At 50.8% G+C, this 14,967-nt stretch overlaps 5 protein-coding genes across 5 annotated transcripts; 3 read left to right on the forward strand and 2 right to left on the reverse strand.

The window, feature by feature from the left end:
- Positions 1–104: 104 nt before the first annotated feature.
- On the reverse strand, positions 105–608 carry M438DRAFT_399387 (uncharacterized protein; the record flags this gene model as incomplete). The annotated part of the gene is made up of 2 exons (XM_029909410.1): positions 105–514; positions 575–608. The coding sequence occupies 2 exons, from the start codon at positions 606–608 to the stop codon at positions 105–107; spliced, it is 444 nt and encodes a 147-aa protein (XP_029757374.1).
- Positions 609–1,492: 884 nt separating this feature from the next.
- Positions 1,493–7,481, forward strand: M438DRAFT_302970 (phosphatidylinositol 3). The gene is made up of 3 exons (XM_029902146.1): positions 1,493–1,545; positions 1,598–5,068; positions 5,124–7,481. The coding sequence occupies exons 1-3, from the start codon at positions 1,538–1,540 to the stop codon at positions 7,435–7,437; spliced, it is 5,793 nt and encodes a 1,930-aa protein (XP_029757375.1). The 5' UTR covers positions 1,493–1,537; the 3' UTR covers positions 7,438–7,481.
- A 2,039-nt stretch (positions 7,482–9,520) lies between these two features.
- M438DRAFT_98852 (uncharacterized protein) lies at positions 9,521–11,810 on the forward strand. Its single transcript, XM_029910456.1, has 4 exons — positions 9,521–9,607; positions 9,691–10,326; positions 10,423–11,093; positions 11,150–11,810. The coding sequence occupies exons 2-4, from the start codon at positions 9,756–9,758 to the stop codon at positions 11,711–11,713; spliced, it is 1,806 nt and encodes a 601-aa protein (XP_029757376.1). The 5' UTR covers positions 9,521–9,607; positions 9,691–9,755; the 3' UTR covers positions 11,714–11,810.
- A 718-nt stretch (positions 11,811–12,528) lies between these two features.
- On the reverse strand, positions 12,529–13,656 carry M438DRAFT_98838 (uncharacterized protein). Its single transcript, XM_029910455.1, has 2 exons — positions 13,460–13,656; positions 12,529–13,352 (listed from the first exon to the last, which is right to left on the reverse strand). Exons 1-2 carry the CDS (start codon positions 13,556–13,558, stop codon positions 12,804–12,806), a joined length of 648 nt encoding a protein of 215 aa, XP_029757377.1. The 5' UTR covers positions 13,559–13,656; the 3' UTR covers positions 12,529–12,803.
- A 207-nt stretch (positions 13,657–13,863) lies between these two features.
- Positions 13,864–14,938, forward strand: M438DRAFT_358217 (uncharacterized protein; the record flags this gene model as incomplete). Its single annotated transcript, XM_029907246.1, has 2 exons — positions 13,864–14,865; positions 14,918–14,938. 2 exons carry the CDS (start codon positions 13,864–13,866, stop codon positions 14,936–14,938), a joined length of 1,023 nt encoding a protein of 340 aa, XP_029757378.1.
- Between the last annotated feature and the right edge of the window lie 29 nt (positions 14,939–14,967).

The raw sequence follows: 14,967 nt of genomic DNA on the forward strand, positions 1-14,967 counted from the left end.
AGGTACTCTCCGGCGCAAACCCAATGGTATCAAGAATCGCAGACGCAAAAATTAAAGCAAGACGCCCAATATCCTTCCCTTCATTACCTCCTCTTCGTAGTCGTTTACTGTCCCTTGCTCATGACGCGCTGGAGCATGTGGCCGACGACAGTTGCTCTGGTCTCCTTCTTTGGCTTCTGGTCCATGGATTCTCCAGATGCAGGAGGGTTGGCAGCGGCAGCGGCTTCCTCGGCGCGCTGTCTAGATGCGTTTCTCTCCTTGATGTCGACGATTTGGTCCTTGCTCAGAGAGGCCGTGTTGCCCGCTCCACCTCTGCCCCATTGGAAGTTCTTCTCGGGTTCGCGACCGGCGCGGGGATGCGCCTCGACGTCTTGGGTCTGGCGTGTGATGTCTGGGTGTACGTTGGGCTGCATGTTGCCCTGGCCTCCTCTTCCGGTCGTGTATGTTTGCGACTTGATGGTCGGGGTTTTGAGATCGGTGGGTGGAAGATTGGGCGATGCAGGCGCCATGTTGCCTGTGTGTTACAGTGAGCGGGAGTTGTCTTTGCGACCGTTTCGCGCTCGTGCTGCCATACCTGCGCCGCCGCGACCATATGATAGATTGGCCATTGCTGGGTTTCAAAGGCGCACAGTGACTGAGTCGGTTATGGTTTTAGGGTATGCGGGGTCGAGTGGGTTGCGAAAAGTGGTGGTCTTGAAGTTTGTCGCAGACACGGCGAAAGATTTGAACGTTTTGATTTTACCGTTTCCGCTTATGCGTTGATAGCAGTGTTCAATCGGCGACGCAGATGAGGAAACCACGGGGATTGGGGATGGCAGAGGACAAAAGGGAATTTGCATCCTTTCTTTCCCGCTCACACCAAACACCACATTGGCCAAGGACCTTGGGAGGCGCTCTCTCCACGTGCCATTCCAGGAGGAACTGTGTGTTTTCATAACGTAACCGCTTTCCAGAGTTGCTGCGACTGCTCGGCTGGCACTTGGCGGTTCATCTTGGCCGAGAGTTTGATACCAACTGGCCGACGAGAAGAGTAAGGAGTTGCTTGGCCAAGAACAAAGAAGGAAGCTGTCCCATGTTTCGGAGAGTTGGCGGTCGATGTTTGATAGATAGGAAACAAAAGAAATGCCATTAGTCACCTGTCAGACATGCATAACGTGGTCAGGCGTGCTGATACCGACCGCAAGGGGTTTTATTAAACAGTGTATGCTAGGTATTCAACACACCTGAATGTACTTTCGAGGTGATTATCTGTTCAGAAGCCTAGAAGAACTGTGCTTCATGTGATCCTTGTATGTCCAATCCTCTTGTGTCCTAGGTATTGCTTTATGTTTCTGTAGCTGTGATTATTTGCGTGCCTTGAGAGGCAGGTGCTTGGCTCAAATGTGGCTGAATAGGAAAGCACTAGGTGCCCCATAGCAACTGCCATCGCCGGCCCGGCCATGTGCGAAGCAGCGAAGTTGACCCCTACCGAGACGTCATTTGCTGTTGGACATCCACTTCTAGCATCGAACAACAACATTGGAAGATCGCCGGCACTATGAGACTGTAGGTGGATGTAAGGTCTTGATGTCTGCAATGATAGCTTATGTGTAATCAGAAACACGTCTCGTGGAGCGCTCCGGAGGGAAGCCTTCGAGAAGTTGGCAGTTCTGTCAGCGCAGGCTCCACCCTCACATGCAGCCCATCAAGACATAACGCGCCTTTGTTCCTTATACAAGACTCCTGAAACATCCAACGGAGTCGCCAAAGGTCCTATTAGTATTCGCGAACTCGAAGTCTTGATCGCTTTGTGTCGTGCTTCATCCTCTATTGAATCCGTGGAACACGCCGAACGTCTTCTTCAACAAATAACCCCATACCTCTCAGAAGCCCAGACTCAGACCTTCCGTCCATCGCCCTTCCTGCGCCATGTTCATCCCTCGCCATGGGAAGTCCTTGTTCAGGAAGTCGCGTCTGCATTGCTCAACATTGGTATCAAGCACTCGTCATTGCGTTCTCAGGTTGTCACTTCTATCATCAACACAATCGACACGTATGTCCACCAGGGACAGAATATCGACAGACTTGATACATCCGAGGATTCTGCTTTGGACATTGACAATGCATCCAGGACCATAACCTTTTCCGTCTCACTTCTTGGCCTGCTTTCAGCACTCGCCGAGAAGCCTCAAGTCTGCACGGTACAGGAACGTGCTAGCATAATTTACAAGCTACAAACCTTGTACTCCGAGAAATTCATGGTCACCATCGAGGGTACTCTCTCATCGGTGCGCAACTCTCATGGAATACACATGAAAGAATGGAAGCGCTTGCTCAGGGTGTACGCTTCAATGGGAAGGCCATTGGGCGCAATGCTGCTGCAACATGCTTTCACGCAGTATTTGGCCTCTTCTGCTGCTATCATGGTCACGCCTTCCGAGTTTTCAAGAGATGAACAAGTTTTGGACTATCTACTCCAGCAAACCCCACAAAGTCTCTCAGGCTATGAAGGTGTTGATGGATCGTCGCTAGAGAAGCTCACAGAGTTGCTGACCGAGATTGTATCTCTGCTTGACGCCGATGCCGATTACCTGCAAGTCAGTTCTGCGTGGCAGCAGCAACTAGCTTTTTCGACCAAGGCCAGCTGCCTGATCAGCTTCCTCTGCTGCTCGCTCGCCAACGAAGACATTGCTGATGCTGACGTCCTCATGGCATGGCTCGATGGGATCTTGACCGATCCGGTCCAACTCGCAGATGAGAGACTTGCGAGCGTGACCCTCAAATGTATGGCCATCCTTGCCAAAACTTCCAAGGCCTTTGCTTCGAATCTGGCACGTTCTTTACCCAGATTCATTGTTCAGGGAAGAATGACCAGCGATACCGTGGTGATTGCTGCGAATTGCTTAGCAGACGTCTTGCAACTGTTGCCCCAGGATCTTGTCATCAGCACGCTTTACAGCCTCGGAAACGTGCTCAGCACTGGTCCTTCGACCAACCGGGCAAACACATCTCTCTTCATCGATGGCAACGGCACCGCTAATGGCACGATGAATGGATCCGTGACTTCATACACTCAGCAACCTACTGGAAGCTCCATATCCCTGGTCACTAATGATGACGAAGAGACTGTTCTAGTCCACGCTGCAGTAGTCGAAGCAATTGTCGCCATTGCCAGAAAATGTCATGATGAAAGGATAACTGCGCTTGCCATCTCTATGTTGGTCCAGAAAATTGGTCGTGTCAATCTTGCTGTCGATGCTAAAATCATTATGGGATCTGCAGCTCTCGGGTCCCAAAGCGAGCCCAACGATTTCCGTCCCCTGCTGAAGTTGTATGCACGACTCGTTACGGACGCATTGGCTTCCGACAACAACGTTTCACTCCAAGCGGTGATGGATGCCCGCATGCTCATGGCGAAGAGTATTCCTCCTACGTCTCCTCTTTACGAGATCTATCTCACTTATCTGTTGGACGGTATCGTCAGCACGAGCGATGTCACCAGTCGTGACACAAAAACTGTAGTCATGGACAAATTGGCTGTTGGCCAGATCTCACAAATTCTGCCTCCTTTGGCCGCCCTCGCGGCATTCATGCCTTATGAGTACACCCAATTTGAAGATCCAGAGATGGTATCCGCTCTCAGTCGAGATGCTTGGTTCAACCTGATCGCACACGACTTTTCTTTAGGTTCATCTTTCGCAAAGAAGCATCAACAAGAGTTACAGACTCTGGCGTGGTACACTCCTTCCTTGATTGACAGTAACAAAGCCGACACTCAGGAAAGTGGCATTGACCTCAATACCGTTCTTCGTCGTGGTATGAGTCCTCAGCATGCGGTCCAGTTGAAGTCGCAATTGATAGCTGCTCTTCCGACACATGAAACGGACATCAAGTCGCTGAATTATGCCGAGCTTACCTTCCTGAATGCTGCTCATCTGGTGGCAGTACTGCGCGCCCAGTCTGGGGATTGTACGAGAACACTTGAATACTTCTTGGATCCCAAATTCAAGAGCGGGGCTTTAAGCAACTGTCTACTCGGAGTGGCGCTGAGTGCAGTCGATACCTATTTGGCACTTACCATGACTGGTCGCAGTCAAACTTTTGCGGCAGCCAATCTTGCACAACAACTAGCGAGGCTACTCGAGAGCTGCTGTCACCGCATCGATAAAGTGCAACAGGTCGCTACACTTGCTGCTGACCGCATCATTGACCAAGTACCCTCCTCTCTTTGTCAGAGAACATCTCTTTTCGCCCTCTTGGAACTACTCAGCCTCATGTGGATCAGCTGTTTGGAGGCAGAGACCGACGAGTACGAATGCAAGTCATTCTACAACTCGACAAAGGGTAATGTTTCCCTACAGCTCTCAGACAACTTTGCTTACAGGCAGACGACATTGCGCGGATTCCAACAAAAGTGTCGCCGATGGGTGTTGAAAACACTAGACCGTGCTCCCTTAGATATGAAGGGTCTTCTTCAGACATACCTTTCGGACTACGATGACGAGGAAGCGTACGGCCGCATCTCAATGGGTAGATCATTCGCCCTTGAACTTGGTTCTCTCATCCCAGGAACTGATCAGAGACTCGGCGCCATCGACCGTAGAATGGATCCAGGCGTCAACACGGCATCTGACTTTGTTGCACAGTACACAACTCGTCAGGAATATCGTTATTTGGACACCATGTCCAGACAAGATGAAGAGCTTCTGCATTCGCAGCAAGCCGGTATTGTTGGTATGCCCCGCTCTGCCCTGAGCGGACAGGCTCGCGAGATCACTGCTTCCTTGAAAAACATGAACACCAATCTTCGCAACCATCATCCGGCATCACCTGAGGACCTCAGGTCTAATCTCAGACGTGCAGCAGCAGTATTGTGTAAGGTCGATGCGGACCGATTCGGTCTTGCCCAGCAGTTAGTTGGTGTTCCTTTTACAGCCTTCAGCAAGACAGCAATAAAGCTCGGTGTTTCGTTATGGATGGGCGTAATCAAAGAGAACCCACAGATGGAGTCCAGGATTCTTGTTGAGATTGCTGAAGGGTGGGAGACGACAATTCATAAGAAGCGTGGTGTTTTCGCTCAGACTTTCAGGTGAGTTTTTCGATTTCATTGATTCGTACCATTAGTTTGCTGACCGATAATCCAGCCACCTCGACCCATTTTATGTTAAAGAGGAGTTTGCTCCTACTGACAAAAGCGCGATTACCAAGCGTCAGCAACAGGTTCATGACTTGATAGCGCCTCACTTCAGACTCGTCCAGTTCTTGTCGAGTCATTTCAACGCAACGAGGTTGAGCAATCCCCATACTGGCCGTATCTTCCACCGATTGATGCGTGTCACTCTCGCTGCCTTGAGGCATAGTGGCAGTCACCCGCTTGCTCGCGAAGTCCACTTCCACATTATTCTACTGGCCCTTCGTGTCATCAGCTATGGCACTGGTTACGATGAGAAGTCACGCTGGGAGCTCAAAGACCAGATTCTGTCTGCTGCTCTCAGGTGGTTCAACTTCCCGGCTCGATGGTCTTTCGGCGGCAACAAGCTGCAGGTAAAAGCTGAAGTTCAAGTTATTTCAGACGTTATCGTCGCGATCCAGACTAGTGCTTCTCTAGGAGCTAGGATGCTGCCTCCCATGCAGTCTCTGCAAGCAAAACAGGAATTGCTACTTCAACTCCTCCAGAACGAAATCACGAGACTGAACGTGTGGCTCTCTCCTCTGGGACAAGACACCCCGAACACCGTTTATGGTCAGCAGGGCAAGGCCAACGATTCTGCCATTGCCGCATTGGTTACAACCGCGTGGGCGGAAGCACCATCTCTCGCCGTACAAATGGCTTTCAGATACCCTTCGTCTCTTGTTCAATCCCAGGTCCGGTCATTGTTGGTCAACTACCCCGAAAAGGCTATGCATGAGCCCGATGCTCTGCAGATAATGCTTGGCACTAGTATGCCGCATGATGTTTCGTCACAGTTGAAGTACCTGCTATACTGGGCTCCGGTCAACCCGATCACTGCCGTTACCTACTTCCTTCCAGCATATGGAAATCACGCCTTCATCGTACAGTACGCGATGCGCGCGCTGGAGAGCCATTCGGTTGATGTCACGTTCTTCTACGTACCTCAAATTGTACAAACACTTCGTTACGATTTGCTGGGCTACGTGGAACGCTACATCGTCGAAACAGCCAAATTCTCGGGCTTGTTTGCTCACCAGATCATCTGGAACATCAAGGCCAATGCTTTCAAAGATGAAGACTCACAAATCCCAGATCCCGTCAAGCCAACTCTTGACAAGGTAATGGATTCTCTTATTTCCAGTTTCTCCGATGAAGATCGAGATTTCTATGAGCGCGAGTTCGGGTTCTTTAGTGAAGTAACCAGCATTTCTGGAAAGCTCAAGCCTTTTATCAAGCGACCCAAACCCGAGAAGAAGGCGAAAATTGAAGAGGAGCTACGCAAGATCCAAGTCGATGTTGGCGTCTATCTTCCCAGCAACCCTGATGGAGTTGTTGTCGGTATTGACCGAAAGTCTGGAAAGCCTCTTCAAAGTCACGCCAAGGCGCCGTACATGGCAACCTTCCGCATCCGCAAGGAAAGAAGTCCTGAGATTGAAGCTGTTGATGAGCAATTGGATCACGTCGCCGAGGAAGGCGAGCCTCGTAAGGAGACTAGCTATGAAGTGTGGCAGTCAGCAATCTTCAAGGTTGGTGACGACTGTCGTCAAGACGTGCTGGCACTGCAGATGATCGCGGCTTTCCGTGGAATCTTCAACAACGTCGGGTTAGATGTCTACGTCTTCCCGTACCGAGTGACAGCTACAGCCCCTGGCTGCGGTGTCATCGACGTTCTTCCAAACTCCATTTCTCGCGATATGCTCGGTCGTGAAGCAGTCAACGGTCTCTACGAATATTGGGTGTCGAAGTATGGAACCGAGGACTCGCTACGTTTCCAACAAGCACGCAGCAACTTCGTCAAGAGTATGGCTGCCTACTCGGTCATCTCTTATTTGCTGCAATTCAAGGATCGACACAACGGCAACATCATGGTTGATGATGCAGGCCACATTCTCCACATTGATTTCGGTTTCATCTTTGACATTGCACCTGGTGGTGTCAAATTCGAGCGCGCACCATTCAAGCTGACTGGTGAGATGATTGCCGTGATGGGTGGCTCTACACAGTCGCAGCCCTTCAAGTGGTTTGAAGAGCTCTGCGTCAAGGCATTCCTGGCTGCAAGACAACACGCGGAAAAGCTGAGTCATTTGGTCATTGTCATGTTGGACTCTGGTCTGCCTTGCTTCAAGCCAGAGACCATCCAGCATTTCAAAGAGAGGTTTGTACTCGACAAGAGTGAACGTGAGGCTGCTGATTTCATGCGTTCGCTCGTCCGCTGGAGTGGAAAGAGTCACAGCACAGGTGTTTATGACCAGTTCCAACTTCTCACAAACGGTATTCCCTATTAGAATATAGCCTAGCCAATCAATCGCAATCATGACTTGACCTGTAGAGTATCCGTGAGCCATGTTGAAAACACCTGTTTGCAACTTTGCAAGTGCGTGATTTTAGAGATTTCGCTCTTGATGCAACGGTAGCAATTCCGGTGGCAAAGCGGCTGCAAGGACATGGAGCTCAACGTCAGTGTTTGAGTCTGAGCTCCATCTTCTGGACTTTTGCTCCTATTCTGTAATTTAGGTAGGGCTGCAAAGATTTTCTCAAAAGCCTTTTTGGACGAGACTGCGGTTTACTTGTAGTGGTGACATGGCAATCTGTGTACCATGGCAATTGGCATTTCCGTTCGGGCGAAAGTCCGATGCGGGTCTTTTAGGACCCGTTTCCTGTGGCTCAGCCTCGTTTCGTCTCGTTCGGCCTTGACTTTCATCCTTCGCTTCCGCAATCGTTTTGGGCCGAAGCTTTCGTGTTCTTTGAACTGTTGGATCTCGATCGTGTGCAGATAGTAGTCTGGATCATGGCAGCCAGAAAAGAATGTATCGTTTGCCGAGTGATGACTGGGTGACTGACAATCGGTCAGCGCTTGAGCTCGGTGGCAAAATAGGGTGGAGTTCGCTCCTCCCGCGCTCGGCAAATCCAAGCCGCAAGGGGCGCAAGGGACCGTCCCTGAGGCTCAACTGTAATCAACCTAACTTACGCGCGAACTCATCGACCACAGTGGGACAGGAACCGATAAACATGTGATTCTACGTGTAGTGGTGTGGACCTCGCTTGCCGATGGCTGCATCGATGCATGGCAAACAATCGACGATTGGCGTGTTAATGGCTTTGGCAGTTACCATTGCTATAATGAATTGGCTGCGTACAGCAACAGCGACCGACTGGACGAGACACACTAAATACACGCAACAGTTCTTGGAGGGTTGAGCAGAACTCAGAGACGATTCTGTAAGCAAGGTCTGCAAGCCGTGAACTTGTCAGATGTTTAGGGACAGACAGTTCCAAAAAGAAAGCTCTGGAATAGACACTACACGATCTACAATTCATCTTTCTGTATTGTTATGTCTATCTTCGCCCTGTCCACGTATTAATGTTTGCCACATTCGCTTTCTCTCGCCGTCAAAAACTAATGTGACGCCTTTAAGTCAAGTATGAAGTGAGTTCAGGGTCAATACAACATATCCTGACACAAATCCGACATCGTTAGCGATTGCAGTAACACAACACTAAGCTCCTTTTCTAGAAAGATCAAGGTGCTCTGGTAAAGTCCCAAGATTTCAGGCGGCTCTAGCCCGACCCAGTGGAGCGGTCGTACATTTCGTCCAGGATTCGCCACCGGACGGACTTGGAAGCCGTCCATGGCCGTCTACCGGTTTTTTCATGCATGCTTTTGCTCTCGCACATGGCTGATTAAGCGAAGATGTGACTGACACCCGTACTCGGAGTACCTTTCTTTCGAGTGACGCTCTTCGGGCCAGATCCATACAGGCCTTGATGCTTAAATAATCTTGCCTGGACAGCCCCGTCGGCTACTCTCATGTTTTCTCCTCGTTGAGTCCAATTCCTTGCAATTGACACCAGTCCTGTCACGCTCCAGTCGAAGCCAGATCGTCATCACCGTTGGTAGGACCGCTCCACGGTCTGCACACACACACACATAACAGTCGTTGACAGGATATCTGTATTCAGGGCTTCGGCGCCTCGACCGCAATTTAGCGTGGCTGTCTCGGACTCACACATCACGCAAACCCATTCCATCTCGTAAGTTCCCGATCTCTGATACAGAAACTCTACTGTGACTGCCCCCACGCTATCAACGAGCCGCGACCGTGGTTTCTTGGTAGCTTGCAGTCCATGGAGAAAGGTTTACCGCCATGTGTTTGTGGACATGCCAAAGTGGATTCACCAGTTTGTTAACGACCAACCCCTCTCCACTTGTTCATTTGAACTAGCCGTCTCTGTCACACCAGCCATTTCCCGCGCGCTGCAAGCTTGTCTTTCTTTCCTCTTTCCCATCTTCTGATTTGGCTGTTTCTTAGATTCTTTCGTCTTGTTCGCAACGTTCCTTAGATTGCTTGCGCCCTCTCTTTTGGCATGGAGAAGTAACGTGGTCAGATTCTCCTTCCGTCGGCTTTTTTTCCCTCACAACGGAACCAAGTAGTCTGCCACTGGCAGAGCTTTCGAGTAAGCTAACAATCATTGCACCTACTCAGCATCCCCTAAGTCATGTTTTGTTGTCATCGCTTGGACTAACATATATCAATCAGAATCGTTTCAAACACTGTCTCATCACACCGTGACTGTGATAAGCTAGGGTTGAAACCTTGTTAGAATGGGCGAGGCACCACAAGCTCAAGGCGATCGACAAGCTTCTGCCTACTCGGATCATCAAGACTCGACGAAACTGATTAACATGGACCATTCGCCAGGAAAAAATCTTAGGGACGAACAGTCTGCACCTTTCTATTCGCAATTTGATGCATTTCCGCATGCTCCACACGCTCAGCATGGTACATATCCTAGCTACCAGTCCCAGCAGTCAATGGATCGGCTAGGCATGAGCTCCATGGGTCTTGCGCTGCCCGAAACTTTCACCTCGTCCACTCCTGCACGAGTTTTCTCCCAGCCAGCACCACCCTACGCAAACGGAAGCTTGCCTCCAGGCATGGAGTACCGGCCACAAACACTCCCATACGGATCGCAAGTCTATCCACCAAACGTAGCAATGCATGCTTCTATGCCACGCACCCATATGCATGCCTCATTGTTCGCTTCTCATTACTACTACAACTCATACGGTGCTCCACAGCCTCCGGGACAGCCTTTGACAGGATACGCGACAATGCCTCCTCACGGCAAGGCTGACACCACTGGCCAACATATGCTTTCTCAACCATATTCAGGTACGTTCCTTCGTAGTCCCACGGAAGGAAGCAGCCCGCGACTTCCTCAATTCCGTCCGGATTCTATGATACTAGACCACTAACGTGTCCCCGCAGGTCTCGCTAGACGTGACATTACCGCCCAAGCTGCCCCTTCTTATCCGAGGGGTCCTCCGAGGAAGCCCAGACAATCCGGCTATGCGCTTTGGGTGGGTAACTTGCCCCCTGACGCCACCATCATCGCCCTCAAAGAGCACTTCTCGCGCGAAGCAACAAACGACATCGAGAGTCTGTTCCTCATCGCCAAAAGTAATTGCGCATTTGTCAACTACCGTACCGAAGCGGCATGCATGGCTGCCATGGAGCGGTTCCATGATTCCCGCTTCCAAAGCGTGCGCTTGGTGTGTAGGCCCCGTCGCGGAACGCCCAATGGTGGATCTTCTTCGTCGACGCCAGATTCAATCACCCCGAACTCGAGCAATGAGAACGACAAACAGTCCCGAAAAGTGGTTCCCAGATTGCCTTCTGGACCTGTCATTGTGGACAGCTCGGCCGGTCACTCACCAAAGAAAGCGGCCCAACAAAAGCTCAGCCAGAGTCTGGAAGGAACTGATGGAGTGGATGGGGCTAATGGGGTTGATGGAGCTGCTGGATTCAACTCAGCGCGCGTGCCCGAGAAGTACTTCGTTGTCAAGAGTCTCACGTTGCAGGACCTCGAGGCCAGTGTGCGTAATGGCGTTTGGGCTACTCAGAGCCACAATGAGGTGGCTCTGAATTGCGCTTACGAGGTGAGAACGAACCATGAACCGATCATTCCATTCACAGTCGACTAACGTGTTTGCAGAGTGCCGACAGTGTCTTCCTAGTCTTCTCTGCCAACAAATCCGGCGAATACTTCGGGTACGCTCGCATGCTCAGCCCCATCACCTTCGACTCAGCTGCTCCCTCTGTCAGCTTACGGCCCAGGCCTCAAGACCTGGACAATGGACCCAAATCTATACCGACTCCAGCAACACAATGGGCACCGAAAGGACGTGTCGTGGATGACTCTGCGCGCGGGACCATCTTCTGGGAAGTCGACAACTCAGAATCCGAGGAAGGAGCAGATGGCGTCGCGTCACAGCAGCCCCAAGAAGAGAAGGCAGGATCGAAACAAGTTCAAGAGTGGGGAAAGTCCTTCAAGGTCGAATGGATCTCTACGAACCGCCTTCCCTTTTACCGCACGCGCGGATTGCGAAACCCTTGGAACGAAAACAGGGAGATCAAGATTGCACGCGATGGAACTGAGATCGAACCCAGCATTGGACAGCGTCTTGTGCAAATGTTCCACCGACCGGCACCCCTACCACAAGGAATTGTCGGTATGCCGCCAGTCAATCCAGCCATGGCTCAGCACTTTCCTGCATGATAGCCTTGTCGAGGGCGCGACTCGTGAATACACTCAACTTGGTCAGACCACACAATGGAATTAACCTTGATCAAGATAGACTCGGATATCAGTGCGTATCTGAACCCCCCTCACGACATCGACACCCAACACGATACATTCCAACCTAGGATACCAAGGGCCTCGTCCACATAGATACGCTCATCATCATTCGATGGGCGAAAAGTTCTCTCAAAAACAGTTACACCGGTTCACCTTTAAAAGATCTGTCATTAAGCGAAGCCAGCGACCTTTGTCTTTCGGAAAGCGGGCCATTTGTCTCTGCTCATCTGATTTGCCTTTTTCGATCCCTTTCCTGTTTTTTATTATTACTATCTTCACTTCTATTGTACAAAGCAAGCAACGATCTGTACGGCATATCCATATGTATTCACACTACGAAGAAACGAGACCATATTATCAGAACATTTTCGAGACAAACCTCAGTCACCCTTGCAGAACGATTGTCATGGGCATTTCCAGACGATTTGACATTTCGCGAGACGATTATGCCCCTGCCTGATGCAGAGGAGCAAAGACAAAGTTCCTCGATCGGCGGCTTCTCCGAGCCAAGAGTGCTAGACATTGGTAGCAGTGGGCCCGATTCAAACGTCCAAGGGCACCATTTTTAGCGGCGCGGCCGTTGCTACGTCAAGTGCATGGAATTTGTGAATTTTGCATTCAGAACAACTCAGAGACCGAGAGCAACTAGCGAATCGAGTGCAACGGAAGAAATGGCTGATAAGGACATGATGCAGGAACATGTAGGAATACTCGGAGTAGCTTGACTCAGCTTCGGCCGCTAGGTTCAAAGTAGTGAAGTTGAAGCAAGTTGGAGCGAAAGCGATCTGACAGCAGCCATGGCAGGACCTTCCATAACATCCCTTGTCGCATGCGGCTGGAAATCTCTGCCGCTCAGCCACCGACACCCACATCTCTTAGACTCTGACTCTTCAAGAGCTCACGTTCGATACGATCGTATAGTAGCAAAGCAGTTGGCAACAAACGGATGGTTGGGAAATCCCTGTCGGCGCGCAGGTTTCGTAACTTTTGCCTCTTCAGGGTTTCACGATCACGGCGGTCGGACCTGCGCTTGCAGTAGTCGCTGCTGCTGCTGCTGCTGCTGTCGTCGTAAGAAGCTCGGCGCGAGACGCGAGAACAACTTGGAACTCGCGAGAAGTCGTGTGCATGGCCCTTTCCAGGCCCTCGATGCTTTCTGTGATGCGTTTTTCGATGTCGGTCTTGCGAGCGAGCAAATCGCGAAGAGTGCCGAATGCGGTCTGACTTGACGCGTCGGCGTCGGTGCCGGGTCTAGATTGCAGAGTTTAGCCTTTTTGCTTTTCCACGTCTCAGAGGCGTGCGGTGAGCACGCCGCGCAAGGAGGCAGGAATTGCCGAAACGTGCTGATGGATGGCTGAGATGCGTTTCTCGGATTTCCATGTTGGATATGCATGCCGACATGCATTGGCCGTGGTTCATATTCATTCGGATCACAAAACTCAACGTACTGCTCGACCGTGATGTTGCGCTTGAGGGATTCAATTCTCTTTTGCAAGTCCTTCTGCTTGTTGCTGCGATTCTTGCGAATTCTTGTACGCGCCTTTTCCTGACGGATCACGACCTATCGAGGTAATCTCGGTTAGTTATATGTACACTCCTTCGACTGTGATCAATGGCCTTCGGGATCCTTGAGTTTTGTCGAGGTCTTGGAACATTAGGCTGACTTACAGATTTGCGCAGATCGTCTTGCTTCTTCTTAAAGGTGATACCGCCGTCGTCGTCGGTCTCTGTGGACTTGACTGTCTTCTGTGCTTTGGTTGGAACCATGATCGCGTCTGGCTGGTCGAGTATAAAGTAAAGTTGTAGTCGAACAGCTGTCAATCTCTAGTATGTGGCCGATCGTACTCCGGTGTTGCTAGATACCCGTTGTCAAGGAGAGCGTGATAATTGAGGCTTGTGGAATTCTAGAGGGGATTTGCAACGTCATGTTCAAGTGACAGAATAGGAAACAGCTTGAGTCTCGAATGCGGGGTAAATCTCGGATTCTCTTTCTGGAGGAAAATTATTGCTCGCGCTCCGATAACGACAACAAGAAGCGTCCATCACTCTTTCAACACACATTATTCGTCATCATGGGTCTCGCAGGTCCCAAAAGACGCAGCAAGATCGGAACCGACCCGAACAACAACAACTGGGCCAAAGCGACAGATTCCTTCGGTCACAAGATCCTTGCCTCGCAGGGCTGGAAACCTGGCGACACGCTCGGCGCCAGAGACGCAAACCATGCCTCACATTACACTGTCGGCAGTAACTCGCATATCCGCGTTCTGCTGAAAGACGACAACTTGGGTCTCGGAGCAGCCCGAGTTGCAAGCAACGCAGAAACTTTCGGTCTGAGTCTGTACTCGGGTCTTCTGGGCAGACTGAACGGCAAATCAGAGGCAGAGGTTGAGAAGCAGCAGACGGCGCAAAGAGACGTGGAACTGGCACTATACCAAGGCAGAAAATATGGCAACATCAACTTCATCAGCGCAGGCTTCTTGGTCGGTGACAAGATGGACCTCAAATCCACTGTCATGCCAAACTCGAAACCCGCATCCGAAAAGACTGCGCCGGACGCAGCAAACAAGAAGCGCAAGAGATCAGAGCCCGAACAATCTGCAAACGATGCATCATCCGAGTCCGAATCTTCAGACTCCTCCGACGACGAAGAAGTTGCTGAGGCGCCCAAGTCAAAGAAGGCCAAGAAGGATAAGAAATCGAAGAAGTCTTCCGCCAAGGACTCGAGCACCGAGAGCATAGAGGAGGTCAAATCCAAAGACAAACGTAAGAAAGAGAAGAAAGACAAGAAGCGAAAGGCTGCCGATGCATCAAGCTCGGAAGACGAGACGCGAGCAGAGAAGAAGGCGCGCAAGGTAGAAAGGCGGGCAAAGAAGGAGGCCAAGAAGGAGGAGAAGAGGAAGAGAAAGGAAGAGAAGAAGGCTGCCAAATCTGGCACTGCCACTCCCTCAACGGCACCTGGAACTCCTGCAGAGCCTGCACCAGTCGCTGCTCTGTACGGTAGACAAAACGTACGCCAGCGTTACATTGCACAAAAGCGCCTGGCATTCATGGACCCGCAAGCCATGAAAGAGGTACTATTATTAATTGTTCATCACGCGCGCCGAGTACTGACACATCTTGCAGATCTTCATGGTAAAAGCATAGAAGCATTTCTTCCGCAAATTCTTTACCTC

This window comes from Aureobasidium pullulans, assembly GCF_000721785.1.
Source record: "Aureobasidium pullulans EXF-150 unplaced genomic scaffold scaffold_20, whole genome shotgun sequence".
Lineage (NCBI taxonomy): Eukaryota > Fungi > Ascomycota > Dothideomycetes > Dothideales > Saccotheciaceae > Aureobasidium > Aureobasidium pullulans.